The 20,088-nt window shown below is 39.7% G+C and overlaps 2 protein-coding genes across 4 annotated transcripts; both read left to right on the top strand.

Moving 5' to 3' along the window:
- Positions 1 to 1,758: 1,758 nt before the first annotated feature.
- Positions 1,759 to 9,427, top strand: LOC115022396 (sodium- and chloride-dependent GABA transporter 2-like). Its single transcript, XM_029453377.1, has 10 exons — positions 1,759 to 1,815; positions 2,760 to 2,863; positions 2,963 to 3,087; positions 4,102 to 4,214; positions 5,655 to 5,792; positions 5,931 to 6,033; positions 6,681 to 6,781; positions 6,892 to 7,062; positions 8,331 to 8,466; positions 9,363 to 9,427. Exons 1-10 carry the CDS (start codon positions 1,759 to 1,761, stop codon positions 9,425 to 9,427), a joined length of 1,113 nt encoding a protein of 370 aa, XP_029309237.1.
- Positions 9,428 to 9,964: 537 nt separating this feature from the next.
- LOC115022717 (sodium- and chloride-dependent GABA transporter 2-like) lies at positions 9,965 to 18,739 on the top strand. Of its 3 annotated transcripts, XM_029453797.1 has the most exons (16): positions 9,965 to 10,009; positions 10,557 to 10,706; positions 11,447 to 11,649; positions 11,789 to 11,923; positions 12,024 to 12,164; positions 12,687 to 12,771; positions 12,873 to 13,005; positions 13,176 to 13,310; positions 13,610 to 13,713; positions 13,794 to 13,918; positions 16,018 to 16,130; positions 16,419 to 16,556; positions 16,825 to 16,927; positions 17,022 to 17,122; positions 17,279 to 17,446; positions 17,561 to 18,739. In XM_029453797.1, the coding sequence occupies exons 3-16, from the start codon at positions 11,460 to 11,462 to the stop codon at positions 17,657 to 17,659; spliced, it is 1,770 nt and encodes a 589-aa protein (XP_029309657.1). In that variant the 5' UTR covers positions 9,965 to 10,009; positions 10,557 to 10,706; positions 11,447 to 11,459; the 3' UTR covers positions 17,660 to 18,739. The 3 variants fall into 3 exon arrangements, 2 of the variants coding, with proteins under 2 accessions (XP_029309657.1, XP_029309658.1); XR_003833949.1 differs by lacking the exon at positions 17,561 to 18,739 and having other exon boundaries at positions 16,825 to 16,922; positions 17,279 to 17,302; XM_029453798.1 differs by having other exon boundaries at positions 9,971 to 10,706.
- The last annotated feature ends 1,349 nt before the right edge of the window (positions 18,740 to 20,088 follow it).

Genomic DNA, 20,088 nt, shown 5'->3' with positions numbered 1-20,088 from the left:
AATCTGAATCTACAAAGCCCTAAATGTATCAAATACATGCAGTGGAGTAGAAGTATAAAGTAAGATTAAATTGAAATACTCAAGTAAAGTACAAGTGCTTCAAATGTGTACTTAAGTACAGTTCTTGAGTAAATGTACTTTCCACCACTGCTTATAACACACACACTGTTAATATTGTAATGTGACATTTGAGGTCAGTTGAAAGACATAAGAATACATGGTACCAGGAAAACCCCTAACAAAACAATTTCAAACAACACTTAATTAATAGAGTATAATAACATAGCCATATAAATCTCCAAACATTGTTCAGACCAATGATTTGCCCTGCAAATGCTAAAATGAATGATCATTGGTTGGCCCACTGCCCTCTCTACTGAGGCTGTGGACTACAGCCATTGTTACAAACAAAAACTAAATTGGATATATGGTTGAATAGTATTCAAGGCTAGTGCATGACAATAATCTCAAGGGAAGACACTGTGGAATGTATATCTATATCCAACAAAAAATTAAATCCTCTTTCTCCAACCTCAAAAAACTCTTCGCTATCTTCTCTACCCTCCTCGATCCTCCCAGTCCCTCACCTCCTTCTTCAGTCCTACCGTTCCGCTTTGTCAACTACTTTGTAAAAAAAGATAGATGACATACGCTCTTCATTTCTTACCGACTAACATCAACTGTTCACCATCCACATCACTTCCCCCACTCTTACTTCTTTCTCCCCCTTTATTCAAATGAAGTTCTATCTCTCGTTACCTCTGCCCGTCCTACCACCTGCCCTCTGGACCCTATCCCTTTTCACCTTCTCCAGTCTATCGCTCCTGACCTCCTTCCTTTTCTCACCAATCTCATCAACACTTCCTTAACAACTGGTTGCTTTCCTAACAATCTTAAGGAGGCAAGAGTGAACCCTCTCTTAAAGAAACCCTCACTCGATCCTTCTGAAGTCAACAACTACAGACCTGTCTCTCTTCTTTCTTTTCTTTCCAAAACACTTGAGCGTGCGGTCTTTAATCAACTCTCGTCTTACCTTCACCAGAACAACCTTCTCGTTCCGCACCAATATGGTTTCAAGGCAGGCCACTCAACTGAGACTGCCCTCCTATATCACTGAGGAACTTCATGCTGCTAGAGTAGCCTCCCTCTCCTCTGTTGTCATCCTTCTGGACCTTTCTGCTGCGTTTGACACAGTGAACCACCAGATCTTCCTCTATACCCTCCAAGAACTGGGAGGCTCTGCTCTGTCCCTGCTCGAATCCTACCCAAAGGATCGCACCTACAGGGTAACTTGGAGAGGGGCTATGTCGGACCGCTTTCAACTCACCACCGGGGTACCTCAGGGCTCCGTCCTAGCTCCCCTCCTCTTTTCTCTGTACACCAACTCAATTGGCTCTGTCATTCACTCTCATGGCTTCTCCTACCACAGCTACGCAGATGACACTCAACTGATTCTGTCTTTTCCCAGATCTGAAACCCAGGTGGAGGAACGGATCTCGGCTTGTCTGGCTGATATCTCTCGATGCTGCACATCATTTGAAACTCAACCTTGACAAGACCAAGCTCCTTTTCCTTCCAGTAAAGGGCTCTCCCATCCAAGACCTTATTATCAACATCGGCACCACTGTTGTTTCCCCTGACTCGGACTGCAAGGAATCTGGGTGTGACAGGGTGGAATGTGTGAAGGAGACAGGGTTGGTTTTTATGGGGGAAATAATGTCAAGACAAGAGGAGAGTCTATCATTGTAAATATTAACCATGTCAATGGGGGAGGCGTTAGGAGTGGGGGCAGAGTCAGAGATGGTGGCAGCCAGGGTGGAGGAGAGAGAAGAGGGGTTGATGGACTTGAGGTTAAAGAATGTTATGGGGTGCATCTGTCTAGCAGGGGGGGGGGGGGGGGGGAGTCAATGTGCAGGGTGATAGCCATATGGTCGTCAGAAATGGTAAGGTCAGAAATTATTACACATTGAACCTTTAAACATCAATGTGATAACTTTCCTCATCGGGTCACTTATTAATCATAATACATTTTACTTACTAACTTCTCCAACAGTGGGTTCCTCAATCATGTGTGCTTTTTGAAAGTCCATTGTTGTAGAACAAATATGCATTCAGGCCTCCACACTTGGCTTGCAGTAAAGTATGTGAGGAGGCTCTGGGTGTCTCAAGGTTATGATAAGAGACCTTGCACACATTGTTTTGTCTCCTCCATGGTGTTGTGATTATATGTCATTTTGTATGACGTGGGATGCAGTGTATGAGGCTGGGTTAGTCTTATAACACCTTCATCTCGCCACGCCTGATTACTGCAACAGCTTACTTTTAAGACATTTCGTATTGCCTCTCTCCCCGCTATATCTCTTACCTCTTAGTACGACATAGTACATACTTTGAGATCAACAAAAAGCAGTGTTTTGTCTGTTCCAAAGACCTGGCGGGAAACTAAAGGGAAGAGCACATTTGCATTATTTATGACTTGTCTGTTATATTCTGCTGCTTCGTGGCAGCACTTTGTATCATGGATTTTGAAAAGTTCTCTGCTTTATGAATAAATAAAGATTATTGTTGAGGTTTGCAAATCAGAAGTAGTTAATCATTCAAAATGTTGAAAGGAATGTAGCAGTCAGGCAGTTACAGATTAGGGTTCAGGTTCAGCAGAGACACAAAGCAACATTGATGATCTGTCCAGAAGTATAAACATCAAATAAATAAATATGTAAAAGGCATGTAACAATCACAGCATATTTAATTGTTTTAAGGTGTGGATGGATGCAGGGAGCCAGATATTATTCTCTTATTACGTCTGCATAGGCAGTTTGCAAGCGATGGGAAGCTACAACAAATACAACAATGACTGCTACAAGTAAGGAAAACACATATTATTCTATCTACTTACTTTATATGCCTTTAACTGTTTATGTGATGCAGAATACAATACATAATCATCTTTTTTAAATTTCAGAGACACTTTTGCCTTGTGCACACTAAACAGTTTAACCAGCTTTGTTGCTGGCTTTGCAGTCTTCTCTGTGATTGGCTTCATGTCGTATGAATTGGGTGTTGACATCCATTCTGTAGCTGAATCAGGTATGGAATGAATTGTAGACAAACACTGTACTGCATATTAGCCTTGTTGTGCTCCTATGATAAATAGTATCATATCTACATGGTATAGTATGGTAGGTATTATATCTACCAACATCGTTTTGTTTGTAGATTAAAAAAATAAAATGAGTTACCTGCATTCACTCTTTCCGTTCTCAACCCTTAAATTAAACTGTAAAAACTTGTCAGAGTCAACATTCGGATTTTGGCTCCAGATGTGTGGGTCCTCACAGTGCTGTGTGTTGCTGAGTCCTTGAAAGTTCTATGTGTAATTCCGAGCCACCTTCTCCAAAGAAACAGGGGGCAATATTTCACCTCTAAACTGGGTCCATATAATCTCTATATAATATATATATATAATAACAAAAAAATATATATATATATACATATATTCTTGTTGTTGTTTTTATCTTGTACTCTGTAGAACCTTGGGATTCTTTATTATTATTATTATTATTATTATTATTATTATTATTATTATTATTATTATTATTATTATTATTATTATTATTATTATCTTCCCGGTGGCGGCGCATCCAGGAGTGCAGCCTGTCGGAGAGAGGTCGGCCGAGCCTCCGTCAGTCAGAGCCCCAGTCAGCAGCCAAAGAGACTTGAGCTCAGCCAGAACAAGCTCAAGCTCAAGCTAACTGCTAACTGAGTGCTAGGCTGTTTACTGGGGCTCATAAAATGCCTTGAGGGCAGCGGTAACAAGCTTTAAACACAATACTGTACTATTGTCACCTTTTTAAAGGACCAGTGTGCAGGATTTAGTGGCAGCTAGCGGTGGGGTTGCAGATGGCAACCAACTGAATACCAGCAGCAGCTGGGTCCATAATTAAGGGTTTCAGTTTTAACTACTCACAACCTTACGACACAAGCTCAGCAGGTTTTGGTCTAATGCTAGCATCAAAATAAACCTACTACTATAAATATATTATGACCTATAAGAGTAAAAATGCCTAATCTATTTTGCCATCCAATTTGGACCACTTGCAGGTCCTGGCCTGGCATTCATTGCCTATCCTCAGGCAGTATCCATGATGCCTTTACCTCAACTCTGGGCTGCCTTCTTCTTCATTATGCTACTCTTCCTTGGACTGGACAGTGAGGTAAAGTCTTACCAATCAGTTGTATTTAAAATATACATCAGACGTTTATAACACTCGGTTTTAAGCCCCTCTGTTCTTGTGCTTTGAATTATCACAAAATCTCAATTTCCATTCACTTTTAATAATTGTATCGATTCATAGTACTTGCAAATGAACTATAACATATTGTCAATGATTGTGTCGTGTGAGTTCCACTTAGTGATAAGCAATTACATAAGAGATTAAGGCCCTGTCGCACATATCCGTATGACAGAAACGTATGCTGGCGCATACAAAATATCGGCAATAGGTTGATATAAATTAAGGCTAAGTTGTGATCATTTGAAGGACACAGACGATACGGCGAACATGCCAGACATACACAGTTCTGTATGGCAGAAACATATGCCGGCTTTTATGAAAATTAGCTCAAAATGTGTCAGAGTCCAAATACGTCCAACTTTTCCACAGCGGTGTTGTAGCTGACGTATATATAACAAATATGTCAAACATTGATAGCGTATCACTTACCTATTTAAAACGTATCAGAGCGTCTGGCCAACGGAGCTGGAAAAGTGTCATCTGGTTCACGTCATGCTGATGCTGGAGAACGGCTACAATGCTGAACGCTAGCTGTACTGTAGAAACACGTTTAATAAATTACTCCGTCGTCAGGCATAATCTTAACATAGGGTAGGAATAGGTTATCCACTCGTTATTAATACATTGGCTGTAGGATTCACCGTCAGCCGACATAGCCTATATCTAACGTTCCTCTAACGTAGTCACGTAGGTATTTACGTACTGTATTCACGTAGGTATTTCCGTACTATATTTACGTAGGTAAATATTCACCTACGTATTCCGTATTCACGTATGTCTAACGTAACGTAACTTATGTGTAACGTCTGCATATCTTATGAAGCACACGTTAGGTACGTCCGGTAATTTTGAACATGCTCAAAACATCAGCGTTCAACAACGCACCCCAGCGTAACACAGTGAGCTCTTAACGAATACTACTTATACCTTACCTTATATCAACGTACACCAGCGTGTTGCCGATATTTTGTATACGCCATATTTTTGTATATCTTATGCATTCGTTGGGTATTCGTCTGATACATTTTGTATAAGTAAGTGATACTCTATCACTAGGTTAGACATGCGTATCTGTATACTTAACTTTTCCAATCCGATCCGATGAAAAGTTGGACGTATTTGGACTCTGACAAATGTTCGTATGCGCCAGCATACGTTTCTGTCATACGGATATGTGTGACAGGGCCTTTACGTAAGAGAAGCCAAATACAGAAAACAATCAGGCTTTATTTGCAGTAAGTGCATAGACAGAATGTTTGCTGCCTTGTTGGTTCAGGATAATATCAAAAAGTAAAAACATCAACATCAACAGTATCGGTATAGTAAAATGTAAATGTAACACTCATCTTTTACCCACAGTTTGTGTGTTTGGAAAGCTTGGTGACATCCATATCAGACATATTTCCATCCTTCTTTTTCACTGGTCATCGACGTAAACTACTTCTGCTGCTCATCTGTGTTGTGTCCTTGGTTATTGGCCTGGTTTTGGTGACTGAGGTGAGAGTGTATTTGTTTAAAACTGCAAATGCTGCACCTGTCTGTCAATAAGTCTCCTAATTAAATATGTTTTTCCTTGAACAAACCAATCACTTTTGTCTCCCCCTCTCTTTCTTCTCTATTATGTGCTGTAGGGAGGACTTTATGTATTTCTGCTTACTGTTTGACTACTATGCTTGCAGTGGAATACCAATCATGAGTTTTGCCATTTTGGAGTCCATTTGTGTGGGATGGATATTTGGTAAGCAACAAAGTTATTTTAACCAAGAACAATCAGAAGTGAAAAATGTCTTCAATAATGTGGATTAAAGTAGCGGTACACCCTTTATACTATGCCATATTTACCTCCGCCAAGGAGGTTATATTTTCAGTTTGATTTGCTCTGTGTTTTGTTGGCAGCATTGCGGATAAACTACTGTTAATGGAAGGGTGTAGAATGGGAGAGAAAGAGCGGATCCAAATCCAAAAGTATTTTTTATTTATGGAATGAGGCAGGGGTCTCCAAGTGCCATTCTAGTTAATAACAGTGCTACCTCTTGGTAATTTAGATAAGACTTAGATCAGACATTGCAAAAGAGTTGTGGTATTGTCATTGTTGTTTTCATTAAAGTATTACAAATTATGTTAACAAGACATTGAATAGGGTTAGGGTGAATAGAGATTTGATCATGGGACCCACTTTGCAAATGTTTTTCCATCTAAAAGAGGTTTCCCTTCTCCATGCCCCTTGGAAGTAGGTGAAGCCCCCACTTTGCTTCTACACTGTTTCTCACTGCACTGCTCTATTAAAATAATATAAATGATCCTCAAATTATAATGTGGATGAATGCCCAGTGTTGGATCATATGCTTTAAATGATAATGTAGCTAACATGTCTGTCTGTCTAAGGTGCTGATCGGTATTACGTCAAGATAAAGGAAATGATTGGCTACTACCCCTCGTCGTATATGAAATATTGTTGGAGGTTCATCACACCATCTGTCTGTGTTGTAAGTAAATGTATGGTAAAATACGTATACACATACTGTACAGTATTTATGTTAACTGGAAATGTTTGCTGTTTTTTCATGTTCTCTCCATTTCACTTTTTATGTCATAGGTAATATTGCTATTCTCTCTGGTAAAGTTTACCCCATTGAAATACAACAATACCTACCAGTACCCCTGGTGGGGCTTTGCCATCGGGATAATTCTTGCTTTATCTTCCGTTCTCCTGATCCCTCTGTGGATTCTCTATAGTATGGCAGTAACCCCGGGAACACTGAGACAGGTAAGTGTGTCGACTGAAAGCACAGCATATCTCGGCCATCACAAAAGAGTTACTGCCAAAGATAAAATAAGAGGTAATATTATGTAATTTCAGTTAAATCACTGACTGTGTTTACATGAATAACTTATTTATGATCGGGTTTTTGGAGTAAAGATTATGTGTTTGCACATGTAAACAGCATATACCATTAAGTCCTTATCCTGTTTATGAGAAACTCGAATATGTGAGCTGGGGTACTCCAAAAGAAACCGGGATACGTGGCATGTCTACAACTCAGCTCGGTTATTCAGCGCTGCCAACTAGCTGCGCAGGCGCGGACAGTCATACAAACAAAAGCGGCAGCAAAAGCACTTGACTTCTAGAGCGATTAATAAAATGAGTAATGATAGAGGCTGTACATTGCCTCTGTCAGCTGACGTTATAATGTAGATAAGATGGAGCAGAGAATAAATTATTAACAATTAGCATAAATTAGCAGTTATTTCCTGTCGCTCATAGTTTTTTTTTGTAAACATCACAGCGCCTGGGCAAATAGAATGCAGTAACTGGGATACTAGTATAGTTATCATCTCCAGTAGGCCTGTACAGGGAGTAGGAATAACCTGATTTTTATGTGCTCATGTAAACAGCAAAAAACATATCCTGAATACGGTCTTAACAGGGATAAGACTCAGTCCATGTAAACGCATTTGCAGTAAAAGGTCAATTTCTTGACCTTTCTCTGACCAAACCCACATGCAGCTTACATGGAGCTTCGACTGAAAGCTAATTTGATAACCTAAAGCACCTCTTTTCAAGTTCGCCTAAAATAGTGGTTTCCAAACTGTGAGAGGCTAAATATAAATATTTTTTGTTTCTTTACTACAAACGTATAAATAACAGAGACACTGCACTCAAATTCAAAATCGTTGACATTTACATGAAAGAGGTTGATCTGAAATGGGAGGACTGTGTGGGGATCTGCACAGATGGGATTCAAGCAATAGCCAGGAAACGAGGGCTGCAAGCGCTAATCAAGCACATGTCCCCCAATGTGCAGTGGAAACTGTATGATACACTGAGAAATACACTTATTTCCATTTAAGTTTATTTCTATTCTCTGTACGTACGTTGTAGTTACATATGTTCTCTGTGGACTGACTGACCGAAATATGAACTATTACAAATGTCAAATTTGAGGATTTCAGTTGGGCACTATTGTCTGATAGTTTATGCTTTGAGGACATGTTACAATGCAAGTGATCTGGCAAACGTTGATGTTTTTACAGAGACTGAAAACGTTATGCACTCCAGCAGCAGACCTGTGTAACACTTCACCAGAGAATGTTCTTCACCCTGAAACCTCTCCTTCTGATACAGAGCTGCGTGCTTTAACTGAAAAAACAAAGAATGGCAGTACTGAAGGTGAGTCACCTGTGATCAGCATCCTGCATCCATACAAGATCATCAAACTGCATAGATGCAATAACGCATGTTCAGGTTATGTTTTACATTATAAAGCGGACATGTCAAATCAAGCAATCTGATTGGTTCTTAGCCGTGGTATAATGAGCGTATATCACGGGTAGAATTGTAGTTACTTTTCACAACAAGTCAGTATCCCTCCGCGTCTGAGAAAAAGCTACAACCGCTACAGCTGTTAAATTACGTCCGTTAAGAAACAAACTTACAAAGCTTTACTCTGGAGGAGTGGATCGATCAGTGCCTATCTCCAGAGAAGAAAGCCCCTAAAAGACGACATGGAGAGCTACGTGAAGAGCAGAGCTGTTAGTGTTGTTGCATAGCAACCACCTCGCACTATGTTTTGTGCAGAAGGCAACAGAGGGACTATTTTATTTTGAACATCATTATTTAATAATAAAAACTATTTAAATTGGAAGTGTGTATTTTTCTTTCATATTGCCACACTTGGTAACCGTTTTATAAAAGCAATAGCTCACTTCAGACCGTGGATATATGCTCATTACATCACAGTTAAGGGGGTTGTAACCACGCCCCTTAACTGTGATATAATTACCATATACCACGGCCTGTCGTCAGCTATTGCTTAATTATATACTCTTTGAAGCTTAAGCAGGGAGCTAGTGAATGTAAACCAGAATGTGTGCAACTTGAACATTTGTTTTTCTTACCCTGGGAGCAGCAGCATTTTATAAAAGGCTTTCATTACTGGAGTTCTAGCCCAGAAAATATACAGGATTTTACAAATTGTTATGCATATGTAAAATAGCTGCAATGCAATATTAGTCGTAAACTAATAGTCTCGTAGAACTAATTGCCGTTTTTCTCCATCCTCACAGAAACTGATTGTGTTTTGCTCCCCACAAGACCAGATGAGTGCATCATAAAAGAGTCTACAGCCTGAAATACAGTTCAAACTTCATCTATATTGTAAATTATAAGCTTACAGCTACAGTATTTTGTAATTCCACAGATAATTTCTGTGGTGACTAGGATTTGGATTGTGATTGTTTGCTCGTGGGCTTTTACTGCATAAAAGCAGTAATGTTAGAAAGTCACAAACTAATACCAACCAGGACTTTGGCTCTCATCCAGTAAACCTCCGTTGTGGCTCTGTAAGAGGGAGGAGACAGACAGACACTCATGGTTTGTTGGAAGAAGAAAAAACTGGCAGCTAGCTGATTCGTTTCATCGAGAGTTTACTGTAAGTTACCTCTCTTCCTAGAACTGAAAGAAAAGAGTTTCCTTTCACAATCTAGTTGTATTTTGATCTGTTTCCTGTTTTATTTTGTCACTCTCCTCTCCTTGCTTCCCACTTCACTTCCTGCCCTGATTGCATTCACCTGTCCCATCAATTCTGCAGCCACCTCACCTGTTGTCACTCCCCTTATTAGTTCCTCCCTTTATATAGCACACCAGCCCCTTTGTCATTCATGTTACACCTCGTTTCTGGATGTTTCCCCTCGTGAGCCTTCGTGTTGTCCTGGTTTGTCTTTTCAGTTTGCTTGTTACCTTTTTGTATTTTTGGCTTTGTTTAATTAAAGCTCGCTTTTTGTTATCATTGTCAGTTTACTGCATTTGGGTCCACCTTTACAGCACCTGTAACATTTCCCTCATCTCAGTGCTACCAAACACAAAGTTTAAACTAAACCCACTTTTTGAAACAGGGCTCTGAAGAACATTAAAGGTGAGGTGTAATATGTAAGATATGGCAACAATTTTAGTATAAAACATTCAGCAGAATGTGAAGAATTTACAAAGATATGAGTCGTTCCCTTGTCCCACACCGGACCCAAACCAATAAACATACTATCAAAACATGGATCGTACAACCCTAGAGCTATTTAGCTCATGTGTGCTATCATTCTAAATCTGTAATCTGCCGTGATCCACAAAACAAACTTTATGAAAGCAGCCCACTCTGCAGAACAAGCACTGAGCTAAATGTAACGAACTGCCTAGCCAGAGAAAGATTAGCTACATGTTAGTGAAGAGAGCACCCTCCTTTCTCATTGGCTTCATACTGTCTGTAGGCGTCAACCAAATATAACATGAGATTATTACCGGAGACCAAATCTTGAGTGTGTGAGTCAATACTCAAGATTCCAATCCTGGTAGCTTCAATCATCAATTCTCCACCACTACTTTCATCCAACCAACGCAACCGGGCTCCAGAAGCACACGTAAGTAATGACCCACCCTTATGTACCTTGCTGCTGATTTCAGATCATTTGTGAATTGTGACTGAACTTTTGATCCATCCCAACCTACTCTGCATTATGACAAATGATATTTATTACATATACTAACTGTATTATACCATACAGTAATAATGCAATATCCTAAAGAATACATAATAAGGACTTTAAGCAATGCAACTGTTTTCCACTGCTCCAAACCCTCTGGGGCTGAAACCTCCCGCTTATCTTATTTTTCTAGTCAAAATATAAACCAAGCAATCAGTAAGAATTATTAGTGCTGAGTTGAACATACATCTCCTTGGTTATACATGAGTATAAGCTACGGAGGTTTGGCAATAGACAAAACAACTTGTGCGCACAGGCCAGATTGTTTTTTTGTTTATCAATAGACACTTCATATTTTGCTTAACATTTGCCTTTCAAATCAACTATACATATTTCCAAGTTTTTAATGTGCATTTTGTTGCGATTTAAAGAGTAACCAGTGGTGGGAAAAGTGCTTAAGTAAAATGTCTCATACAACAAGAAAAAGTCCTACAGTCAAATGTTTTACTTTAGTAGAAGTAGTACAGAGTAACATACAAATTGAAGTAATCATGAAAAGTACAAGTGCTTCAAATTTGTATTGAAGTACAGTACTTGAGTACATTGAGTAAAGTTGCTTGCCAACCCTGATTATAACACACACTGTCACTTTTTTTTTATGTAATATTTGAGCTCAGTCGACCTGTCCAAATGCAGCCAGCGACTAATCCAGAGAAGATGCTGATGAAAGATGACAGCAATCCAAATCATGCTCCAGAAAAGCATAACAAGAGAGGCCAGTGGGCCAACAAGAGGGAGTTCATTTTGGCAGTAGTTGGAGAAATCATTGGTCTGGGCAATGTTTGGAGATTTCCATATCTGTGCTTCAAAAATGGGGGAGGTAAGAACGTGAATAAAAGTGTCATTTATGCAAAGAATAAGACAAGAAGACACAGTATGGATTAACTTGGCCTGTTGCCATCATCAGTAAGACTCAGTGCTCCAGTTCATGTTGCTTTTCACACAATTCTTCCCTTTAGGAGCTTTCTTAGTCCCCTATGCTTTGTTCGTGTTCACCTGTGGAATCCCCCTCTTCTTTCTGGAGGTATCTCTGGGACAGTTAACTGGTCAGGGTGGAATCACATGCTGGAGGAAAATATGTCCATTATTTGAAGGTACTGCTAGCTCAAGAAAACATTTAAGTGGAAAATAGTAGATATATTATAAAGTTGTGTGCTGATCAATTATTTTGTAGATAACATGTTTTTTCCTCAGGTTTAGGCTACGGCGGTCAAGTGCTAATGCTGTACACTGTGATGTATTACATTGTCATCCTGGCTTGGGCCTTCCTCTACCTCTTCTCTTCCTTCCACACTGTTCTCCCCTGGGCCAGCTGCAACAACATCTGGAACACAGGTGCATGTATACAAAATGCTCTACGACATTATTCAGTTCAAGGAAACGGATACTTTGTCTTTCTTACAAATGAAAGTACTAATTTGTGTCCCATTTGAAAAGATTTATATATTCAGTAGGAACAACTGGTCTCGAGAATGAGCAGCATGGCAGGCATGTTATTGGAAAGGATAGAGAGATGGGCTAATTAAATATTATTATTTTTTCATTGGCTTTATTAACTATATAAAAACACATATATTGGCAGCCATATCCTTTAGCATCTGATTCACTGCGTTTATCCTGCCATGTATTTTTGGGCAACTTATGTTGGTGACGGCTTCATGAATGATGCGTTAGTTGTTGGCGACTTCTCCATGCACGAGGAATTTGAACGAAAGAGGCAAAAATCTAAGTGAAAGAAAAGTAGGGATGCAAGGAAGAATGACAAGGGGACCAATATGTATAAAGTTTCAAGATTTTGAATTTCCTGTATCACAAACTTCAATTCTAAACTGTTATTCTTACTTTTCCCTTTACCAGAGAACTGTGTCGATTATGGACTGAATCATTCATCAAATGGGTTCATTTCTCAGAATGCAACTTCTTCAGTTGAAGAATTCTGGCAGTATGTGCTCACAAATACTCCACTGGATACTGAAACTGAAGTAATTATTTTACAGTCTTAGAGAGCAAAATGTTCCTAAACATGCAGTATGTTGGTTTCAGGAGGAGAGTTTTGGGTTTGTCTGAAGGCATTGAACAGATGGGAAGTATCCGCTGGGACCTGGCTGGATGTCTTGTACTTAGCTGGATTGTTTGTTATTTCTGTGTCTGGAACGGAATCAAGTCCTCTGGAAAGGTGAGCTACCAAACAATAATGTCTGACAATACTGAGAGACTGAATCAAGTCCTGTTTGACATTCTCAACAATAGCTAAGTACTGTATGAGCTTAACAAGTCGGATTTATTACAGGTTGATTTTTACTGCATTTTTATTTTGTCCAGCCTACATCTTTACTGCTCTTTCAGGTTGTTTATTTCACAGCCACATTTCCTTATGTGATGATGATTGCTCTGCTGATCCGTGGTGTGACGTTGCCAGGAGCCATAAATGGTATTCGATTTTACCTTACCCCTGATTTAACGCGTCTGGCTGATCCGCAGGTGAGGAAATGTGGGGGATGAATGCAAACTTCACTATACTGTATAGTTTATGTCACTACTGTGTCTTCATAAAAGTCACAATGAAACAGAATGCAGGATTGTAACGGGGGTAGGACATTACATTTCCAAACTTCTGACCACTGCTCCAAACCCTCTGGGACTGAAACCTCTCACTTATCATAGATCCTTGCTCATCTAGACTTAGATGCCCACTGCTAGCTCTTTTGGGGAGCAGACACTACAGCAGAGGGGCAAAGAAATGGCAGAATATGCTAAAACAATCGTTATATTTTGTAAAGGTATGGATGGATGCTGGGAGCCAGATATTGTTCTCCTACGCTGTCTGCACGGGCTGTTTGTCATCTTTAGCAAGCTACAACAAATACAACAACAACTGCTACAAGTAAGACAAACAAATATGTGTCCCCTCTTTTCCTCTGTCTGCTTTTTATATAACTCAGTGGGAATCTTTTTCAATTACAGAGATGCATTTGCCTTGTGCCTGTTGAACAGTATGACCAGCATTGTCGCTGGCTTTGCAATATTCTCGGTCCTCGGCTTTATGTCTTATGAGATTGGTGTCGATATCTCAGTGGTGGCTGAATCAGGTACGACACTGCATTAATGCCACACATGGTCTGCATGAGCTTCATTGCACTGTATTGAAAAAAGACCTGTGATGTCCATCTAAAATCATATTGTTTCTCTAAACTCAAAGCAATACTGTAAACACAATGACTTTGTCTGTAGCAGGGGTGGGCAAACGTTTTGGCTCAGGGGCCACAATGAGTTTTTAAATTTGACAGACGGGCCAGGCTGGTAGTAAATCGATGGAGAGTGTTTGTGTGAACTAATGTACATTACAAGTAAAAGCCATTACCTAAAAAGAAAAGAGAACTTACATTTAATTTCAGTGGTTGTCGGTCACCCTTTTTTGACAGTGCATCAACGTTTGGTGTCAGTTTGGTTGTGACAATTCTCAGGACAAATCTCACAGATTCTCAGTGTTCATCAGTTAACTGGGATCTGTGGCGTGATTTGTTGATGTTCATCACGCTGAACGTCTGCTCACACACGTAGGTAGAACCAAACAACACCAGCATCCTCTGTGCCATCCTCCTAATGAAATCTGGCTTATCGTAGTGAAGCATAAAACTCATCCAGTTTAAGGGAGTTGAACTTCTCCTTTTAAAAAAGAGTCACATTGAAGATCGATCCAATTGCAACTCTTGCGGTGCGGTTTCAGAGTCTTGTGACAGGGGACAGATTTTTTTCAAAATCAGAGAACCGATGGCAGAATTCTCCGTGCAGGTCGTCCAGGGATTTGCTGTATTTCTTTACATGTCGAGGAGCCTCTTTCAACGTCGCTGGTGTGGGGAAATGAGCGAATGATTTGTTTGACATTTGTCTTGAGAATAAAGTCAACTTGGCTTTGAAGGCTCTCACACGTGTGTACATTTCGTGCACAAATTGATCTTTCCCTTGTAGCTTCATGTTCAGCTCATCAATGTGTGTCAATATGTCAAAATCCCAAAGCCAATCTGCGTCGCTCAGCTCAAGAAAATCGTCAGCTTTCCTGATTAACTTAAAAAATGAGCTAATCTCCTCTTTGAGCTCCCACACTCGTTGACATACTTTTCGCAAACTTCACCAGCGGACATGAGATTGATAAAGCAAGTCCTGGTGATCAGCATCAGTTTCTTCAAGGAACTTAATAAATTGATGATGCTGAAGTCCCCTTGCTCGTATAAAGTTAACGAGTTTTACGACTGGCTTCAAAACATGATCAAGCTGCAATACAGATTTACACAAGGCTTCCTGGTGGATCATGCAGTGCAGGAAAATGACATCCAGCTCAGGGTTTTCCTCTTTCACCTTATCCTGGATTCTTTTCAGCAGCCCGACGTGTTTTACTGTTAAGTTCGGCGATCCATCTGTGGTGACATTGGCAAGTTTATACCACGGTAGCTTCAGCCTCTCGATGACAACAGACACCTTGTCATACAAGTCCTCTCCTCGCGTTGCCCCCTTTACAGATTCCATGGTCAAAAATTCCTCCGTCATCTCAAAATTGTCATCAATCCCTCTGATAAAAATTAGCAGCTGAGCGTTGTCTTTTACGTTACGCAGTTTGTCGAAAGAAAATATTTAGCTGGGTCTGTAAATTGGCTGCCAACCTCTGAGCAGTAGCCGCCCGTTCTTGTGTTGACTGTTTGCTAGCGTAGTTAGCGTGCTTGGTGGAAAAGTGGCGGCTGATATTGTATTCTTTAAAAACCGCAATGGTTTCTTGGCAAATAAGACATACAGCCTTAGATCGCACTTCAGTGAAAAAATATTTAGCTGTCCACTCTTCATTAAACACTCGGCACTCACCGTCGACTTTTATTTTCTTTGGTCCACTCATTGTTACAGAAGGGCTCAATGCGAGGGCAAAGGTGAATTAGAGAGAATAGACAAGACTCCAGCAAAGGTCAATTGTGTCTGGAGTGCGCCATTTAGTGGGAAACGGCGGGTAATGCAGGAAAAAGGTCAAATGAATGCGGTCTTTACCAAAATTTGTGTCAATATTTGACAGGCCGGATTAAAAAGCTCAACTGGCCATATATGGCCGTAGTTTGCCCACCCCTGGTCTGTAGCCTAAAATGTACAGTGCTGTATTAACCATTATAACTAACATATTCTGGCATCTCCGTTGTATAACTTGCAGGTCCCGGCCTGGCTTTTATTGCCTACCCCCGGGCAGTATCCATGATGCCTTTACCACATCTCTGGGCTGCCTTCTTCTTCATTATGATAATCTTCCTGGGATTGGACAGTCAGGTAAGGTGTTACTATCAAACTCTGGTAAATAATTGTAGATACGATATGAACTTAGGAAACATTACAATGAAAACCTTTCCATTGTTGAATAGATTACTAAATCTATTACCTCTGACGGTGAAAACAAAAAGGAAATTTAACAGCTTAACGTTGGCATGGTTTAGATTTGATTAGTGCCTTGAGACTAAAAACAAAACAATGTCCCTAAAAGCAGCTACATTCTGTGGATAACTGATGAATGAGATGTCAAGGACTTAGAATAACATACTTTTTGTTTTTTACCCACAGTTTGTGTATCTTGAAGGCATGATCACATCCTTATCAGACATATATCCATCCTTCTTTTTAACTGGTCATCGACGTAAATTACTCCTGCTGGTCATCTGTGGTGTATCCTTACTCATCGGCCTGTCTATGGTCACTGAAGTGGGTGTCTTTTTGTTTCTGAGTGATTTTACATTACATTAAATTAAACCGATTGAAATGTAAAGAAAATGACTTCTATCCGAGTTCTGTTTTGTTCTGTGGTTGTCTGTATATGCATGCTCTAGAGTTTGAAAGACACAACATATTATCGTTTCCTGCTGTTGATACAATTGAACAGATAAGATTTTCTTTTTTGAAAGAACGTTCTGTCCTTCCCATCTATTTAACCTCCTCTCTCCTCCCCCCGCCTTTTCCTAACGGACTGCAGGGAGGACTTTATGTGTTTCAGCTTTTTGACTACTACGCCTGCAGTGGAATCCCATTGATACTTTTTGCCATTTTGGAGTGCCTTTGTATAGGATGGGTGTATGGTGAAATAAAACATTAATTTTTCCTAAATCAATTTCATCATGCTTACCTTTTAATATAAATGTTATGATAATAACGTGATTGTCTGTCTCCAAGGTGCTGATCACTACTACAATAATATTACAGACATGATTGGCTACCGCCCCATGCCCTATATGAAATATTGTTGGAAATGCATCACTCCATGTGTATGTTCAGTAAGTAAATGCAACACATTATTGTTACTCTAAGTCAAACTAAGATATGGGCACAGTATGTGCCCATATCTATAAATACATGAAGGTGTACACACATTATTTGATTTCTCTCTTCTTTCAATTGCTAAGTTATGTTATGTATCTTTGTTTTCACAGGGCATATTGGTCTTCTCTCTGGTCAAATTCACCCCTCTGAAGTACAACACCTACCAGTACCCCTGGTGGGGCTTTGCCCTCGGGCTATTTCTTGCTTTCTCTTCAGTCATCATGGCATCACTGGGATTTTTCTACAGTCTGTCTGTATCTCCAGGAACACTGAGACAGGTACTTTGAATATTACACATCCCAAACACTATTATATACAATATTTTACTAGTTTTCAGTGTGGTGTTCTTGTTACGATGGATTAATAATGGCTCTTTGTTTTTCTCCTCGCAGAGACTGGCAGTGGTGACCACTCCAGCAGAAGACCTGTTCAGAGTAAACTTTGAAAGATGTCCTTCCTATGAAGAAACAATCATTTCTAATGAGGTCTGAAAGACTTTCTGAAATTGATATAACAGCATGATTTATTTGTTTGACTTAATATTGAATAATAAGGGTTTTACTTCTGAGGACTGATGAGCATCCTATTTAAAACATATGTAACAATTTAATTTAATATTTCAGGAGTTTATTAGACATTATTGTACGTGTCCAAATGTATGCATGTCTTTATATGTGTGTGCCAGAATGACAGGCTCTGCATGGAAATCTTTGTTTTATTTCACCTTTAAAATCCATAAATTAAAGTAAGTACAGTATTGACTTCCACCCACAGTGAACATGAAGCTGTTTAAACTTTAAGGTGTTTAAAAAAAAAGGGAGATAAATTAAAATGTATTAAACAATTACTGACTTCAGAGAATCATCTGCAGCATGCCTGGCACAGTTCCCAAGTTTGTCCAGCAGAGGGGGATAGATGTTGGATATTAAATCACCAAGAACTGTCCCGTCCAGTCAGTATAGTGAGGAGCCTCCTCTTCTCTAGTTCAGTGTGTTGGTACATTTTGATTGAAGGTGCATGCTAACCAAACATGTTGCTGGGTTAATTCACTGTAGATGTCAGACATTTTCTGGCACATGCATAGATATTTGAAAATATTAGATGGTTAAAACAAAGGCTTTGTTACTGCAAACGGAGGAAAGATACACAGCATCACATACTAAAATGCCTGAAACATCTTACTTTGCTTTATTGCTTAATTTAATTATTCTCAAAGGATCTACTTTACAAACATGCACCGGTGGCACACGCACACAAAGAGACGCACACAAAGTAACACGCATCATCTCTAAATCCAGATATTAATAGACTGTTGGTGCTTCGTCTTCGCTGTGCCAGAGGGACAAAAGAAGCAGTCTTTAGGAAAGGAAACGCAAACGTCTAGTGCGTTGCAGTACTTTGAATAACTATAGCATGCATGATACAATAATGTCACAGCATCATTAACAGTTCCCACGAGTTTCAGGCAGTGTTTCTATGCACATTTTCAAATATCATCTGGCCAACATCTGGCATGGATCAATATAGAATACCATATTGCTATAATAATGAGAATTATAATTAACAATTGATGCACCTTTTTCTTCCATTAATTCACTTTTTTGTATTCTGTAAAATGCATCATTAATCTAATATGTGGATTTTTCATTTTGGCATTAAAAAGAATGTCCAAAAAATAATTGTGTTTTAATTGAATGTTTCAGTGACATGAATGTGTGGCATTTAATACGCAAATTGAGATGACTGTATTTGTATTTTCTTTACTTTTCTTTATCTGTTTGTTGACCTTGATGTCATATTTCACTGAGCACCTATAATACCAACATCTATCAAAATCTGAGTTAAAATGTCACAGCAAATGAAAACATCTGGATCACATTTTGTCAAGATTCACCCGATAAAAATAAAACTAAAGTAAAAAAACTAAAATAAAAAAAATGCAAACAAATGCTTATGTATCAGGCCTACAATTTATCAGGGGACATTTTCCAATAATGTACTTTCCTTTGCAAATTTAACATGGACCCACCGCTGGGAGAAAAATGGGACAAGGTGTGGAAGCTGAAAGCTTTAAGACTGTGACAACCGTGATGAATGCAGCAGGCACTGACACGGCTACGGAAAAAGACAAAAGATACCTTTGTCTTGTCACAATAATCCTAATCTGTTTGAAGATGGGGGCCACATTAGAGAGAACAAGAGAGAAAGTAAGAAAAAAAAACCAGAGGAATGAAAGCAGATTTGTGTTCAGCAGTGATAAATGTTGCTACATCAGAAACGGGACTCAGTATGATGTTTCTCTCTAATGGCCTGATTGCTCAATTAATTCTGCGGCCCGTTCTTTGCCGGCCCCCTTTAATGTGGAAACGGCTATATTTTCTCCCAGATTAGTATAGATACACTCTGACAGTCTGCACTGCTCATGGTATTTGGGAGGTATAATTCATTCATAATGCCACAATGCGCCCCATCTATCATCTCAGGTTTTCCATCCACTAACTTGCTGCTTTGCTCCCTCCTCTCATTCCAAGCTCCTGGCTCTTCTGGGGCGGGTGGGCGGTGTGGTGGTAGAGGGTGTGTGTGTTTGTATAGGTGTGCATGCATATGTGCGATTTAGCAATGTGAGGTTTAGATGTGAGAGGTTGTAAGACATGAATTGTGTGTGTGTGTGTGTGTGTGTGTGTGTGTGTGGGGCGATGGGGCATGCAAGGTTGTGAGGTCGGCAGCTTCTCTTCTCCTGATGAATTAGCTGGCATATGCAAGCGATGAATTACCAGGCAACCAAAGTCAATTATCCTAAGGAAAAAAAAACGAAACCTGGACCCTGTGCCTGTGGCCCCAGGGTCCTTTTTCCAATTCAGAAAGTGATTTTCCCAAAATGTTGAAGGGAAGAGAAGAGAAGCAGCCTTGAAGGAGCGAG

Source organism: Cottoperca gobio, chromosome 17, assembly GCF_900634415.1.
Source record: "Cottoperca gobio chromosome 17, fCotGob3.1, whole genome shotgun sequence".
NCBI classification, from domain to species: domain Eukaryota; kingdom Metazoa; phylum Chordata; class Actinopteri; order Perciformes; family Bovichtidae; genus Cottoperca; species Cottoperca gobio.
The sequence above is the reverse complement of the archived record's forward strand: the minus strand, read 5'-3'. Positions and strand labels throughout refer to the sequence as shown.